This window comes from Macrobrachium nipponense, chromosome 1 (assembly GCF_015104395.2).
Source record: "Macrobrachium nipponense isolate FS-2020 chromosome 1, ASM1510439v2, whole genome shotgun sequence".
Classification (NCBI taxonomy): Eukaryota; Metazoa; Arthropoda; class Malacostraca; order Decapoda; family Palaemonidae; genus Macrobrachium; species Macrobrachium nipponense.
In genome coordinates this window covers 30088854-30106734 of record NC_087200.1, presented here as the reverse complement: position 1 = coordinate 30106734, position 17881 = coordinate 30088854, and the positions used below count along the sequence as shown (strand labels likewise).

The 17881-nt window shown below is 37.2% G+C and overlaps 2 protein-coding genes across 2 annotated transcripts in view; one reads left to right on the top strand and one right to left on the bottom strand.

Moving 5' to 3' along the window:
* The window catches only part of LOC135220110 (uncharacterized), a 33986-nt gene extending 31239 nt beyond the window's left edge, over positions 1-2747 (bottom strand). The window contains exons 1-2 of the mRNA XM_064257423.1: positions 2635-2747; positions 922-1055 (exon numbers count right to left, since the gene is read on the bottom strand). Coding sequence (XP_064113493.1) covers positions 922-1053 — 132 coding nt within the window. The 5' untranslated portion in view covers positions 1054-1055; positions 2635-2747. The remainder of the gene's footprint in view (positions 1-921; positions 1056-2634) is intronic.
* Positions 2748-6542: 3795 nt separating this feature from the next.
* Positions 6543-17881, top strand: part of LOC135219206 (U-scoloptoxin(01)-Cw1a-like) — a 39923-nt gene continuing 28584 nt past the window's right edge. The window contains exon 1 of the mRNA XM_064255766.1: positions 6543-6753. Within this exon, the coding sequence (XP_064111836.1) occupies positions 6663-6753 (91 nt within the window). The 5' untranslated portion in view covers positions 6543-6662. The remainder of the gene's footprint in view (positions 6754-17881) is intronic.

Below are 17881 nucleotides of genomic sequence, written 5' to 3'. Positions count from 1 at the left end.
AGGAAGAGTTAAAACTAGTAAATAAGCTAAAGACTCTCTACAGGTGATTTTGCAGAAATAAGCTTATTTAACTCTTTAGCAATAGAAGAACTAGTTGTGTACTATATTCCTCCGCTTACACTCATTAGGTCACTGTGATTTTTTTAGGTCCGTATGTGACCCTTAATAATGTTTCATAACGAAGACTTTGTCCACTAATACTTCCAAATTATTCTTGTCTTATGTCCCCTTCCCCAAAAGTGCACCATACACGTCCTTTGATGGACTGAGAAATATTTTAATCACAGATTTAAATATATTTCTCCCTGTTATAACATTACAGAAAAAAGCCTTGAGCTCCATCTCAACCAATCCTATTGATTGAAAATGTTAAATTTAACGCACTCGACCTTTGTCCAATTCTCACACTATGTTTTCGCCACTTAATTCTGGTTGCAGGGCCCTTGCCAATTTGTCCTTAATAAAAATAACAATGGGCAGCTCTTGCAAGGAACCTTGTGAACGCGCCCTTGAGAAACTGGGGGAATTCATGATCATTGCATATTTCTCCCTCATTAGATTTTTTACGGAAACTGAAAATTTAAATACAAAATTGATCCTGAAGTTCTCCAAAATTTTAGAGCATTCCTTCTAAGTTGACTGTAAGGTAAAGCAAAATAGTTTTTTTTTTTATGTAGGAAGTCAGTGCCCCTGATATATACTAAAACGACTTCCAAACTCTTCTGAAGTGCTGATCTTCTTAGGTCTATGGCTCAAGAAACGGATGCAGTTTAAGATGATCCATAGCATTGTACTTCCAGGCCACATGGACGAGGGAAAGAAAGATAGCAAAGAAACTATGATAAAACTCATTAGAAAATCAGAACGTAAGAGAGACTATAGGGACTAATTCCAAGATACAATATACCTTCGTATACTTACTTCAGGGGTGTCTCGAGATGAGAGATACGACGAGAGGAATCTGCTGGATCTTTTCACAGAATTTTTTCTAGAATTCCCTGAGTAATGAACCATCGCTGGTTCGCAATTTTTGCTTGTGATGTTTGGTTCCATCCCTGTAAATCCAAAAGGGATATTATGAAAATTGCGTATAATGGAATGAATAAAAAGAAGTGCTATTTTTGTCTATTCGTTTTAACGAAGAGTTTTGTCTTACCTTTCATGTGTCGTAAGTGTATAGTATCGGCTTAGTTAATGCATAATAACACACACACACACACACACACACACACACACACACATATATATATTATATAAGGTATATACTATATATATATTTATATCTATATATTATATCATTAATATATTATATATATATATATATAGATATTATATATTATATATGCATACATCATACCATGCATATATATACAACATACATACATATATATAATATATAATAAATTATATACGTATATATAATATATATATTATAATATATATATAATATATATACATATAATAAAGCGAATGCCACAGGAAAATAATTTTCCTGTGGTATTCGCTTATTTAATGACGTCACGTGCATCTATTGTGATTTTTTGTAAGCATATATTATATATATATATATATATATATATATATATATAGTATTATATATATATATATATATATATATATATATATATATATCATATATATAATATATATATATATATATATATATATATTATAATATATATATATATTATATATATATATATTATATATATATATATATATATATATATATATATATATATATCTCCAATATCAAGGCATTCGGAAAATAATCATTGTTCCCAGGTTTTTCTCTCTTAATCGCCACAAAACAGCATATTATCAAGGTAAATCATAAAACAATGAATAATGTGTAATTCGCAACTAGTCTTGTTAACAATTTGTTTTATTTCTTAAAGGTAAAGTGAGTTACCGAGAACATAATCTTTAGTAACATCCCTCCTGTGCTGATGAACAGCTGAATTCACATGTATACATAAATGAAAATTTTCTAAAAGATTACTCAGAATACTTAACATTCAAAATATGACGGGCTGATCTACGGCGCTGACCTGACCCACGCTGACTCATGATGATCAATATGATATAAAATAAAATTCCACTTTTCAGGTATAGTTTTTCTTTATAAAAATATAAGTCGATCCATCTTGTCACGTTCTGTTTCAGTTTTTTGAAAAGGTTTATAAAATAGCAAACACAACACATATAGTTCACGCAAAGGGTGGATATCTTAGCGGAAGAAATGAGTTTTGTACTTGTGGTGCGAAAGGGATAAAGCTTATTTTTTTCATTTTATCAATCTGTTTAATCAACAATTTTTTTTAAAAGTCTGTTTAGTGTCCTGCCATTTTCTTTGCTTAACAAATTGTAGCCGAATTCAAGTTCCGATTTCCTTCATCATTTTATCTTCTGTGATTCACTGTGCGGAAATACGATGATTATAGGCAAAGTTATCATTTACTTAGATAAACTCCTACCTTTCGGATAATATAATACAGTAATACATAAAAAAAAAATTCCACAGCTGACGAAGCGTTTGAAGAGCAAGTTTTCACTGATACACTGAGAGGTTGTTCTGGAATCCGCGACATATATACAATGATACTATTCTATAATCGGTAACGTTATATATACCTGGAGTCCATTCCCCAAAAGTTAAAGCAGCCGATGTGACGTGACCACTGTATCAAGAGGTAGAACAGAGTGATAACTCGGTCACAACAGTACCAGGGAGTTGTCAGTCAATCAGTCACTGAGCAGAAAGAGTTACTGATTATTAATGAACCTTTAAGGGCAAGGTTTAGGGGCGGGGGGTTGGGGTGGGGGGTGGGGGGGGGGGTGGGGGGGTAGTAAATAAATGTTTGCGAGGGCTGCGTCACAATACTCTTAAGTTTGTGTGCCTTGTCAATGATAGGAACACCATTCTTGGCGCCGCTTAAAGGACACATATGCTGATAGTCACCTTTAACTAAAACGTTGTTCTGCTGAGTTCCTGCGGTTAAATGTAAACTACTGGGTTAGAAGGAGTAAATAAGGAAATTCATGAAAAGAAATAATCATGATAATAGAGAAATAAATCACAATTATGTAAGGGTACATTATATTTTAAAAATAAATCTCTGTATGTATTTATTTTTGAATATTTGTACCCATACATAACTGTGGATTTGTTTCTCCACTTCAAGACTTACGCTACCATGAAATTCTTTTAATAATAATAATTAATAATAATAATAATAATAATAATAATAATAATAATAATAATAATAATAATAATAATAATAATAAGAGCATCAAGACAATAGTAGCTAGGCTACCCTGGTCAAGACTGAAAGGATTGACAAAATCAAGAAGAAAGTATCACTCATTGATGTTGCAATACCACGGGACACCGGAAGACACGAAAAAGAAAGAGAAAAAATTGATATAAGTATCAAAATCTGAAAATACAAATAAGAAGGGTATGGGATATGCCAGTGGAAACTGTACCCATAATCATGGAACGCTGGGCACAGTCCCAAGATCCATGAAAAGGAACCTGGAAAACTAAATGCTGAAGTAGCTCCAGGAATCATGCAAAAGAGCGTGCTACGAAAAACAGCGCAAATAGTGAGAAAAGTGATGGACTCCTAAGGAGGCAGGATGCAACCCGGAACTCCACTCTACTTTAAAAACCAACCAGTTGAATAGGATAACAGTGATAGACGAAGAAAATAAAAAGAATAATAATACTAACGACAACTGTCTGCCAACAATACTAATAATAATAATTCCACGTGTTTGCCAATGGGGTCCTGGTTAAATTATTTTCTTATGGCAAAAATGTTAATAATGACATAATGATGACTATGAGACTAATCTTAACACAGCTGTTCGGAAGTATATCAAATGAGCTCCAAACATACTTTTTTTCTAAGTTAAGTTACTAAAGATAAAAGAAGCAAAATCTTCGCCTATTTCTAATTTGTCTTGAGTACTTCGCACACAGCTTCCAGGTCAGAATAATTTTTTTAAAATATTTCTTGCACCGAATTTTCTTTAGAATTGAATATTTTCATAAGGTAGCATTCATCAAGAGATTTTTGTCACTAGATGCGTTTCTCTTTGGGTTTTCAAGACGGTTTATGTTTCCCACTAGTTTCTAATTCATTTGTCATTTACGTAACTTCTATTCTGCTACCAAACACATTATACCACACAGCATAAAAAAAATACAAGAACACTCATTTTTTAAAAAAAAATGTAAAATTCGAAACTTCTAGGGAACTAAATGGCCAAGAACACGCTCGGGTAATAACGCAAAAAAAAAAAAAAAAAAAAAAACTGTCACTTTCTAATAAATCCCTCTTTTCGTGACGCGAACAGCTTACGAGAGAGAGAGAGAGAGAGAGAGAGAGAGAGAGAGAGAGAGAGAGAGAGAGAGGACACTACACTTGTCGTGACACAGTTGTGAAAGCAATCACTAGATCATCTCGAAAGGCAGAGGAGGTAGGACGAGGCACGTAATGTCCAGGAAGAGGTCGATTGTCTTACTAAGTGTGTTCAAGGCAGGAGGCGCCATCGCCATCGGTAAGAGGATTATTGATTTTTCCACTCCAAGGTTACTCCAGATGGCATCTTCGATTATTTTCAATTTCTTTTAAAATTCGAGTGAAATCATCTTACAAGAACACAGGTATACATAGAGACATGCGTAAACACACACACACACACACACACACACACACACACACACACACATATATATATATATATATATATATATATATATATATATATATATATGTTGTGTGTGTGTGTGTGTGTGTGTGTGTGTGTGTGTTGGGACGTCTTTGTTAAAGCAGATAGATTTATATACATACAAGCCTAAGGACATACGCACTGACACAAACACACACACACACATACATATAAATATATATATATATATATATATATATATATATATATATATATATATATATATGTGTGTGTGTGTGTGTGTGTGTGTGTGTGTGTGTGTGTGTGTTTGTGTCTGTGCGTATGTCCTTAATTAAGCCTGTATTTATATAAATCTATCTGCTTTAACAAAGACGTCCCAACAGTCACTGCCTTATGCATATCTTAAACTATTTCCCTTTTAAAGGGTATATTCAGAAAAAAACATAATGGTCACTGTTATACAGATATATATCTTACAAGCTAAATCACGGATGAATATATGATCCAGAAAACTTGCCTAATATTAGTCACTTTATAAATCTATGTGGAAAGCTTATCAACAAGGGGTCCCAGTCCTTTACTTAGGTAGGCCTACTACTCTATCTAAAGGAGCACCATGTCTCCATACCAAACCATTTGCACTTCCAAAGGCAGCACTGTACACTCTTATCTCTGAAAATTAGCTTGACATTAACTTGAGAGTTAAATGTCATCAACTTTCAGTAACTACTGCTCAGCTGTAAACGCCTTTTTTTTTTTTACGTCGATTTAAGTAAAGGTGTAGTGCCATAATCAAAACAATCTTGGCTCTTAAACCTCTGTGCTGCACCAGAGCCTTTCTTGAACAGAAAGCTCATGTAATCCAGAGCAACGTCGGACAATAGGAACCATATACTAAGCGTGTGTGTGTGTATGAGTGTGTGTGTGTGTGTTTGTGTGTGTGTGTAATAAGCTGCCTTATATATAGTTCCTGCCGTCTAACGTTGCCTTGAACTTTAGCTGTTGCATTAAAAATTCACCCCTGGCGCTTACGATGCTATTTCTTAATTTTCTCCATTTGTTCTCCTGATTGTTACGTAAGGATCCTGTGCCATTTAACTTACAATCCCAACGAATCAACGATGAAAAAATATTAGGTGAAGGCGTTCGGATATTTATTGGATTCTGTGATAGATTTCAGATCAGTTTACTTTGACTTTTCCAGTTTCATCTCTTTCGGAACGTCAACATTTTTCTGAAAAATGTTCCTTGCTTTCGTCTGGATATCGAAATCAGTTAGAATATTCTAAAACTTTTCGGAAGTCGAATATAAACTTTTCAATCCTACTGGAGTTACTAATAATAAGGAAATCTGATTGTTACTCTGAATTACAAAAGCTTCCTTTACCAGAAAGGCTCTGACGCAGTCCAGGATTTTCAGAGCACAAAAAGTTTTGATAATGACGCTTTTACAGCTGAGTGCTGTTTGATGTCAGGTGAATTACGTTGATGACATTTTACTGCCAGTCTCAAGTTAATGCCAACTCCAATTTTAGAGACATAAGTGGGCAGATGACGTCATCTTACCGATAGAGTATTACGTAATGTAGACAATTCTAATGTCTGAGGCTTTTTATAGACTGAAGAGTTTTTAGGTTACGCTTATCCTCTACTGATAAAAGTTTATCTTGAGAGTTTATCATATTATGAAGAAAGCTTATGCTTAAAATACCACATGAGTTAGTGTAAACTTACTGTCAGAGGTTAAATGGTATTGGCGCCAGCTTGCTTTTTTGGTTTCAGTATTTTCCTTAGATTGGTGGACTTTTCCATTAAAAATTCCTTAAAGGGCCACTCAGAAAGTTCTTCGCCTCTCATAGGAAGCGTCACCGGAGAACGACAGCACTTTGGCCACCTATTTTGAAGCTTTATTTTATCCCGATGCAGGAGACTGCCTGGTCCTTCTAGTGCTCCTTCTCCTCATGGATAGCTTCTTTATTGCTCTAAAACTGGGGACTACACAGTTAAGATTTGAGTTAAGGAAACAAATAGAAGTCTTCAGTACCAGATCGGGTGAGTAAGACGTTTTATCAAATTTTCATTTGATTGTTTTGTCAGCCGTTATGATGTATACTATTATGCCTACTACTGTCAATTAATGGTTTGAGCCTTTTCTGAATATACGTAACACAAAGCTCTCAGAGTCTCATTAACAACAAAAGCCATTTTGTTTCATTTTTGGGATAGGTGACGAATTGGTATTTCTATTGCTTGTAATGTAAAATCTATCTTTCTTCTATGGGAATCCTGACAAGGCAGAATTCAGTCTAAAAGTGCCACGAGCATCTTCTCTGGGAATCCTGTCAAGGAAGAAACCCGTTAAAATTTTTTTTTTTTTCAGTTCGCCTACTCTACATCGATTTTTTTTTCTATTTTATAATTTTTTATGTATCTTCTTTGGGAATCCTGTCAAGGAAGGAATTATCAGTCTAAAAGTACCCCACGAGTATTCTTCCTTCTGGGAAGAAATCCTGGTCAAGGAAGAATTCAGTCTAAAAATAAAAGTACCACGAAGCAATCGTTCTCGTGGGAATCCTGTCAAAGGTGGAAATTCCTGTCTAAAAGTTTACCCTACGAGCCATCCTTCTTTTGGGAATTCCTGTCAAGGAAGAATTCAGTCTAAAAAGAGTACCACGAGTATTATCTTCTCTGGGTGGAATCCTTGTCAACGGAAGAATTCAGGTCTTAAAAAGTTACCAACGAGCATCCTTCTCTTGGAATCCTGGTTTCAAGGAAGAATTCAGTCTAAAAGTTTACCACGAGCATCTTTTCTCTGGGAATCCTAGTCAAGGAAGAATTCAGTTCTTTCAAAAGTACACCACGAGCATCTTGCTCTGGGAATCCTCTGTCAAGGAAGAATTCAGTCTAAAACAGTACCACGAGCATTCTTCTTCTGGGAAGGACCCTCCGGTCAAAAGGCAAAGGCAATTCAGTCTAAAAGTACCACGGAGCATCTTCTCTGGGAATCCTTGTCAAGGAAGAATTACAGTCTAAAACGTACCACGAGTATCTTCTCTGGGTGAAATCCTGTCAAGGAAGTAATTCAGTCTAAAAGTACCACGCGCATCTTCTCTGGGAATCCTGTCAAGGAAGAATTTCAGTCTAAAAGTACCACGAGCATCTTCTCTGGGAATCCTGTCAAGGAAGAATTCGGTCTAAAAGTATTCAGTCTAAAAGTACCACGAGCATCTTCTCTGGGAATCCTGTCAAGGAAGAATTCAGTCTAAAAGTACCACGAGCATCTTCTCTGGGAATCCTGTCAAGTAAGAATTCAGTCTAAAAGTACGACGAGCATCTTCTCTGGGAATCCTGTCAAGGAAGAATTCAGTCTAAAAGTACCACGAGCATCTTCTCTGGGAATCCTGTCAAGGAAGAATTCAGTCTAAAAGTACCACGAGCATCTTCTCTGGGAATCCTGTCAAGGAAGAATTCAGTCTAAAAGTACCACGAGCATCTTCTCTGGGAATCCTGTCAAGGAAGAATTCAGTCTAAAAGTACCACGAGCATCTTCTCTGGGAATCCTGTCAAGGAAGAATTCAGTCTAAAAGTACCACGAGTATCTTCTCTGGGAATCCTGTCAAGGAAGAATTCAGTCTAAAAGTACCACGAGCATCTTCTCTGGGAATCCTGTCAAGGAAGAATTCAGTCTAAAAGTACCACGAGCATCTTCTAGCATCTTCTCTGGGAATCCTGTCAAGGAAGAAACCCGTCTAAAAGTACCACGAGCATCTTCTCTGGGAATCCTGTCAAGGAAGAATTCAGTCTAAAAGTACCACGAGTATCTTCTCTGGGAATCCTGTCAAGGAAGAATTCAGTCTATAAGTGTCACGAGTATCTTCTCTGGGAATCCTGTCAAGGAAGAATTCAGTCTAAAAGTACCACGAGCATCTTCTCTGGGAATCCTGTCAAGGAAGAATTCAGTCTAAAAGTGCCACGAGCATCTTCTCTGGGAATCCTGTCAAGGAAGAATTCAGTCTAAAAGTACCACGAGCATCTTCTCTGGGAATCCTGTCAAGGAAGAATTCAGTCTAAAAGTACCACGAGCATCTTCTCTGGGAATCCTGTCAAGGAAGAATTCAGTCTAAAAGTACCACGAGCATCTTCTCTGGGAATCCTGTCAAGGAAGAATTCAGTCTAAAAGTACCACGAGCATCTTCTCTGGGAATCCTGTCAAGGAAGAATTCAGTCTAAAAGTACCACGAGCATCTTCTCTGGGAATCCTGTCAAGGAAGAAACCCGTCTAAAAGTACCACGAGCATCTTCTCTGGGAATCCTGTCAAGAAAGAATTCAGTCTAAAAGTACCACGAGCATCTTCTCTGGGAATCCTGTCAAGGAAGAATTCAGTCTAAAAGTGCCACGAGTATCTTCTCTGGGAATCCTGTCAAGGAAGAATTCAGTCTAAAATACCACGAGTATCTTCTCTGGGAATCCTGTCAAGGAAGAATTCAGTCTAAAAGTACCACGAGTATCTTCTCTGGGAATCCTGTCAAGGAAGAATTCAGTCTAAAAGTGCCACGAGTATCTTCTCTGGGAATCCTGTCAAGGAAGAATTCAGTCTAAAAGTACCACGAGCATCTTCTCTGGGAATCCTGTCAAGGAAGAAATCAATCTAAAAGTGCCACGAGCATCTTCTCTGGGAATCCTGTCAAGGAAGAATTCAGTCTAAAAGTGCTAAGAGCTTCTTTGGGAATCCTGGCAACGATGTATTTGACATCTTCAGCATAAGCCTTAGAAAATTATTAATTTTCGAGATCCGACAGACTGGGGCCTTCGACCAGACGACCAACTATTTACCAAATAAGTGGTGATCACCACTCCTCAAATATTTATGAACAAGGTGAGCATGACCCATACGAAACCATCATAGTGCTGTCTCTATTCTTCTGGACAAATTTCCATACCCTCAAGTAAATATAATACTTATGATTGCTACCCTTTTGTTATGGCTGAACAAGTCATAAAAATGAGACGGATGGCCAATACTGTAAGTCATATAGCATTGTGACGGGTGTGGTATGAATTTATTTAACAGTATTCTCTCATTCTGTAACGAAATTAAAAGGTACTTCCAGCTTTTCGTAGATGGGGGTTATCCTCGTAGAGTTTGGTACTCTGTGAATTTTTTAGGTCCTTTAAGGATACATGTCGAGCATCTCCTCTTCGGTGAAGTTATAAAGATCTTCATTAAACGTGACTCTTCAGAATTTACTAAAATTCACATGAGGTTTCATCTCTGTCATGAGATCTCATTTCATTTCATGACTCAGCATGTGACTGATATCGCTAGCCTGAATATTTCTTACGTTTTCTTTGCAAGTATATAAATATTTTTGAATAATTGCTTTACTCTGTTTTTGCCTTAGCAATTTTAGCGTGGTCTTTGTGAATAGAGTCTTCTTTTTTCATCATCTGTTTTAGTCCAGTTTTCAGGTCACTTAATATAGTCATGTTGGTGTTATCTTGTTATCTGACTGTTAATTTATATAATCTTCTATAATACATCTGCTCACTTACTTGAAATGCTTCTCCATATATGCTGAAGGATACTTATGTATCATATTTTCTATTTTGCGCTTGGAAATTTATCCTGTTAAGCTTTACTCCTACCCAAAATGTTGATGGCATTATTTCAAAATTATTCTTGGAAATGGAATTGTTTGCATCGGGAATATTCGATTTATTATCATTATTCTTCTTCTTCATTCCCTGTAACAAATGCAGCATCTGTCCTGTATCTTGCTGAATTAGGGTTATTCATATCCAAGGCGGTAGAGATCATCAGCTGTGTCAAGTCATCAAGGGTTAGTACACACAAATAATAAACAACAAGATAAGGTCTCAGTGTCTTGAAATTGAGCCATAAACCTTTTACAGGCCTGTACCGAGGGGGTTTGGGTCGGGGGGATCGAAAACCCGGCCCCCCCGCCTCAAATTTCTGGATGTCCATATTTTCAAGTATTTCATCTTGTATTACCTACATATGCAATGACATTTAAAGAAGAAAAGGTGCAGTTTTGGGGAAAAAAAGACCTCCACCCAAATAAAAAAAAAAAAAAAAAAAAAAAAAAAAAAAAACAGGGTACGGCCTGTTTTAATAAATCCTTTCCTTCACCAGAGAACCAGTAAGAGCTGACTCCAACTAGATTAGGTTGGCTCAAGTACAGACCAAACAAGCTTTATGGGACTGAGATCACTGCATGAATACAATCATCCCACTTTGATCCTCTTGGCGGGCAAGCTGGAGAGAATGCCGATAGTCCTATTCCCAGAAGCAGGCTATCCCTGGAATGCAGGAGCCAATTCTAAGGGGCAGTCCCGCAGTTGGGGTATCAATATGACTAACATATTTATACTACTTGGGTCTATACGCTATCGGCTGGCTGGCGAGACTTCCAAAGCAGCCACTATTGACTTCGAATGAAAGCTAAGCCCAACAATGGCATCTCTTTTCGATAATCACGATGGTGATAGAGGGGGTTAGACAACAAGACGAATGAGAGGAAAGCAAATTAAATAACGTACAGAATAACACTATAGTAGCTTCACATCAACCGTGCATTTGATGTCTAGGCCCGTCGCTTGCATCGCTCCTGATTGGCTGTTGATAAGCCAATCAGTTCACATGGCTGGAAACTTAGTCTCTCTCTCTAGAGTTCACATAGGTAGGATGTGTATTCCACCTCTCCTGAGGTATACGTTTAAAAGGCTTATCCCTCAGGAGAGGAGGAACACACACCCTGCCTATGTGAATTCTCGAGAGAGACTGAGAGTTTCCAGTCCTGTGACTGGCTTATCAACAGCCAATCAGGAGCATCGTAAGGGACGGGCCTAGACGTCAAATGCACGGTTAATGTGAATCTCCTATAGTAAGGCTCAGAGCCAAGTATGACTGGCCATTGAGACTCCCAACAATATGGATGCCAATATTTGGGAAGGAGATAGTCAGACGAAGCCAAAAGGATATGATTATGAAATCAAGCTGATCAATTTCTTGTCCATCAAATTAATTCATTTATTTGTAAGGATTTTTATGTTCAATGTCATATAAATCTATGAAAAACAACGCTATCACAAATATCACAACGCTTTCCTCGAAATTTTCCAAGTCATGCAAAGATAATCAAGAAAAGGATAGAAGAGTTACCCATTCAATGCATTTTCTTTATTCATAGAGAATGGAGGGTTATTGCAAGGTGTTCGATGGTGAACGCTTATCAAATGATGAAGTATTTTTCAGTAATTTCATTGCGATATATTCATATACCTAAACGTCCATGAACACAGTACATATGCATAGAGGGCGAAAAAGATATGGAGAGAGGTGATAAGCGAGAATGGAGAGAAAGAGAATCAAATTAGGAACTTTTGTTCTGATATTGCTATAGATTATTATGGCATTATGTCAACGCAGGTTCTTGCTCTTGAAGCAGCCTCTTTTACAACTACGCATGCGCACAAAAAAACAAAAAACAAAAACACACACACACATACATATATTAAAGTTACTGTTTACCATTAATCCATAAAAGGAAAATAGCGGTAACTTATATTTTCAATTAACTTGGCTGACATGAAAATCAGCCTTATTGTTACTATAAATAAACGCGATTAAGTTAAAATTACCGCGCACGACACTGCTGTTTACCCTCTAGCCCGGTACACTGATGAGGAAAGTGTTTACCTGGTTTAGCCTTCTAACGAAACACGATAATGCAGTTGCATGGCTTCATGGTTGATGAGAATTGATGTTTCTTGTTTAGCCAATATATAATAATAATAATAATAATAATAATAATAATAATAATAATAATAATAATAATAATAATAATTTTCTTGAAGTTACAAATCACCCAACAGGCCAGTTAGTCTGATGGGGCTGGTGATGCTTTGGTGCAAAACTTGTCTATTCCTCTCCCACCAGTACCCCCTCCAATCTCCTTCCCCATTCCAATCCCCTCTCTTTCTCCTCTACTTTCTTCCACTCCTCTAGTTCCTCAGTAGTAATCCCCTTTCTACCCCATAACCACCTTCGTGACAAGTTCTTTCGTTTCTTTTTAAACACACTTTCTCTTTCAGTACTAGAATTACCAGACCTGTGTGTGTGTGTGTGTGTTTGTGTCTGTGTGTATGTTTCAGCGGCGGAACTACTGGGGGTGTAGGAGGTGCAATGCACCAGGGCCCACTGCGATTGGGGGCCCATCATAGTGTCTTAGTAGATTGATTTGGTAATATACTTGTAAATATGTTTAGGTAATAGAAATAATGAAAATATAAATGATAATGAAAATGATGCTCATAGTAGTAGTACTAGTGGTATTAGTAGTAGTAGTATTTTTTATTCTTACATATACTAGAGTATCATCATTAAATGGCAATTAATTTTGCTATTCATGGTAGAGGCCCACTCAAATAATTTGCACCAGGGCCCATAATGACCTAGTTCTGCCACTGGTGTGCTTGCTAGTGTTCATATAAAACCAATATACATATATATATATATATATATATATATATATATATATATATATATATATATATATATTATAACTTGCTGACATCGGTAAGGCTGTGCCCTTCTGGTGCCAAGCACACTGAAGGAAAAAAATTAGGCTTAACTTAGGAAAACTGTATATGTATAGTATGGGAATATGGTGCACTAGCATACAAACAACATGGAAGTCGGTTAATATATTCAATATCATGAAATCGAAATGTACAATATCGATTATTCTTCAATGTCTATAGTAATAAATTCAGTTAACTGATATCTTTCCTACGTAGTGACCCCCAAGGGTTTTCAGTGTTTAATGTCTAGTACTAATATTTCTTCGGCGTCATTATCTTTATGATATTTAGTCTTTTGCTTGTGTGTGTGTGTGTGTGTGTGTGTGTGTGTGTGTGTGTGTGTGTGTGTGTCGGTAATCACCAACGGGCTTGGACGCCGCAAAAATGGATACATACCGGGTTCAAATCTATGGGAGCCATTGTGGCACTGTCTAAGAAGATCCGTAAACTGTAGAAGCTAAACTGCAGATACAAGTATAATTCTTGTGGAGTAAACCTTAATCCTGAAGCGCAAACCTGATTCAATAGCGCATTGGTTATCTTCACAATTCGACGACAATTAAGTGAGTTCACGAAAATCCCTAAGGTGCAACGGTAATATGGTCGAACGGTAATGCTTTTAATGTTAAATGATTTCCATATTCTTATGATCAATCCCGTATGCACAGGTATTTCATGTAAAGTAATGATCGTCACTGACAATTCATAGGTTTCCTCATGAGGAAAGGAATTCCCAACATGGCCTTTACTATCCACATATTGTATATGGCTAATTTTCCTTTTCATGTACTAACCTTCAAGAATGTGGGTTAATTGGTAACTCACAACTTCGGAACATACTACATGGTGCAAGAAAATTTTCTTTCGATGAAAATTTTCCTTGTGACGTCACTTCTATCCTAGTATCATGGCTGTCTAAAACATAGACTCTAAACGGTATAATGATTTTGACGTCAACTGGAAACCTTTACTGTGTGTTGCCATCTCTGTGGCCCACTAGTTATCTCTAAGGTGCATTGGTTATCTATGTGGTGCATCAGTAATTCCAGCAATGCAAGAATAACCTCTGTGGTCTATCGGCAATCCCCATAGTGGAACAGTAATCAATATAATCCCTCTGGCATGATGGCGTTACCGCGATGCAACTGATCTGTGTTCATCAGCGGGTGGGCTCACTCCACGGTCTAGACCGTGGCTCACTCTGATCCCCAGTTATTCCGGAAGAGAGGTAACTGGTAAGTAATTATTTACGAAGCAGGAGTGATCGAACTCGCTTACTACTACGGCCGTGAGCCAAACTCATCAGAGTCAATCGACTAAATCTGTTTCGTCTGTGTTCATCTGATCATGAAACAGTTATTTGGAATCGATGTTTCAAGTCAATAGTCATCTCTTATTGAAACTGGACACCAAACTAGGCTGAAGTTCAGTGAAGGATATGGATTTTCAGTTGTGAAGTTTTGGCAAACGCCTGAACTTCACAACTTCATCATAACTTTTCTGTTCTTAAGGAAAGAATTATACTGGCTCTCAGAGAGAGAGAGAAAGAGAGAGAGAGAGAGAGAGAGAGAGAAGAATCTTACGAGTATCTTTAGCACTCCTCTCCTTTTCCCACAATAGCTGCGATCCACAACGATCGACTGACAACCAGATATATTTTTCACTGCTTTGGTGTCGACCAGTTTGTGCACTTACCTCTGTACCAAAAGGCCAGAGAGAGAGAGAGAGAGAGAGAGAGAGAGAGAGAAGAGAGGATGGGCAGAGAGCGAGAGAGACGATTTCGAGAGAAGATTTCGTCTCTGTGAACTGTAAAATGGCTGTGACTGCCAAATGGTAAATGAAATTTGTAAGGAATTATTTCTTTTCTAGATGAGAAATTGTTTTCCCATAGATAAGCATAAAAATGAAAATTCGGTCTTATTTTCTTTCGTCATGACCAAGGCTTGGTCATGACAATGAAATAACGAAGGAAGTTCGAAGTGTATTGAAGTTATTATTAACATGATATAACATGAGGGAGAGAGAGAGAGAGAGAGAGAGAGTCTGTGAATAAATGAAAGGAAATGAAGTGACCAAAAGAATAACATGTTCCCCAATTGGTGTTCACCACAACCACTGGAGGTTCTGTAGTTTTCTGTGTATTTATGTGAAGCACTTTTAACATTTTCTTGTGCCGTCTACTTTCCCGAGAACGAGGGACCATTCAACGTAGATAACAAAAGTAATCTAGTCTGGTGTGATGCAATAACAACCTACACATAAAAAAAATAGTAAAAAATGACCTTTTATCAGAGGTGTAAGGAGAAGGAAAAGGTACAACAAAAATGAAAAAAAAAGGTCTTCATCCTTTCTCCTGAGTCATCTCTCCCACAGGACATGTACTAAAAGGTAATAAATGAATTCATAAAAAAGGAAGGTTGGGGGGAGAGGGGAAGGGATTGTTGGATAGCATACGAAACGATCCCTTAGTAGGGGAGGTAGGACTCATAGGCTAAAAGTGTAAACCTTGAAAATGAAAGTGAAGAAGACCCTTCTTTTTTTTTCTTTGGTGGGAGATCCTTAGAGGAGGAGGAGGAAGAATGTATGAGGAAGCGGTCTGGTTGAGGTTGAGGTGATTTGGGATGAAGTGAGAGAGAGAGAGAGAGAGAGAGAGGGGGGGGGGGGGGGGGGGGGGGGGGGGGGGGGGGGGGAGAGAGAGTGCGTGTAACAGACGTGAGGAGAAAGAGAGCGGAAGAAGGGTTAGACCTAAGTAACCATAGAGCGACCTTGACGGGTGAAAGTATACTCGAGATTTTAAGGAAGGACTCTCGCATGCTTTCACGGAACTCTCCTGTCCTCGAATGCCTTCGGGAAGCCATGGGGCGCTCTTTTCTCACATGACAACCAATTGTGTATAGCTGAACCTTCCCAAGATTCAGTCAGACTTATACGTAGATACTTTCCTTCGTTATTTCTTTGTTTATTCCTTCTCGTTGTCAGTTTACAGAATTTTTTGAGTAGATTGGTGTCCTTGCTGAATGTGGAAGTAGTTACTGGTAAGGACTGAGTGCATAACAGCCATCTATTATGAGATGAAATATGATGTACTTCGTGCAGAAATGACCACAATTGCTAGGATGAGAATTTCCAACATTAAATCAGTCATCTCTCTCTCTCTCTCTCTCTTCTCTCTCTCTCTCTCTCTCTCTTGTGTGTGTGTGTGTGTGTGTATGCCTCAGGCCTGGGAGTACATGAATAAGCCTTCATACGTACATCAGCACAAATTAGCTTAGTCATTACTGGTGTATATTTGTATTTGAAAAATACAAAGTAAAAAAAACTATGAAATTTAGAGAGAATAGGTTTGTTCAAGATAGCAATTATAACGTTTAGAATAACATCAGCAAAAGAATAAAATCTAAAACAACTACTATAACGCTCATAAGACGAGAAGGATGGCAATTATATATAATGAAAACTATGGATACAGAACAGTAATAATAACAAAACCAAAATGGTTGATAAGTTACTAATACGTATCTTCGTGGCAAAATGGAACGATGAAATATGCTTTATTGCAGCTGTCTGAAAGACGGCGCGAGGCAAATAGCTGAGATTCGAGGCAATACACCTAAATAAATAAAGAATGCATCTTCATACATGTTTAAATATCAAGTACGTTTCGGTGAATGTCAGACCAAGTATTGCTTTAAGCTCTGTGCTGCACAATATCGTTTTTGAGTATGCTCAGCAAAGTCTATTTCTGTGAAAGTTAGGACGACCAGGTCCATTTTGACCGAGATAACCTTTCTTGGCAGATGTGGGAACTCGGAAAATTTATATGGCTTATACATAGACGTGTTTCCGTAATTTGCCATTACCTCAGACCAGGATTCAATAGCTTAAATGTTCCTTTTTCTCTGCTTCTTTCTTAAGCCCTACTTCAAATGGAGCTCAAAAGAGAGGGAGATTTCAAAAGATTTTCCTGTCTTTCTTCACCCAATTATCAGAATTTTATTTCAGATATTTATCTTGCACAGTCCTGGAATTAGGCAAGGTTTCATAAACCAATTCTGTAATGGGGTACTGAGACAAACTTCACAGATTTACTCTTTTTAACCGTAAATTAAGACTTCCTTTTTTAAGGTTGATCTCATTTCAAGACTTCTCGTGCCTGAGACTGAGGTCGGTCTAAGGTTAGATCTCTGAAGTTGCAGTGAATTCTGTCTGCCTTGGCTATATAATTTCTCGAAATTTTAAGTTTTTCCTGAAGATGAGCTACATTACGCTGAAGCAACTCAAAATTTGTAACTTCTGAAATTGTGATTAAGTACTAGCTTCTGGTTTGTTAAAGTGATCGAAATTCGATTCTCTTATGTCTAAGGCTCAGTTAAATTTATGTTTTGTTTTGTCTCTTATGCAAAGCTAAATTCGGACCATTTGGATAACAGAATTTGCGGTCTTTATCAAACTAAGAGAAGTGGAGTTATCAGTCCTAATTTCGAAAATGATAAGCCTCCCAAAAATGAATGTGTATATACTGATACACACACACACACACACACACACACACACACATATATATAATATTGATAT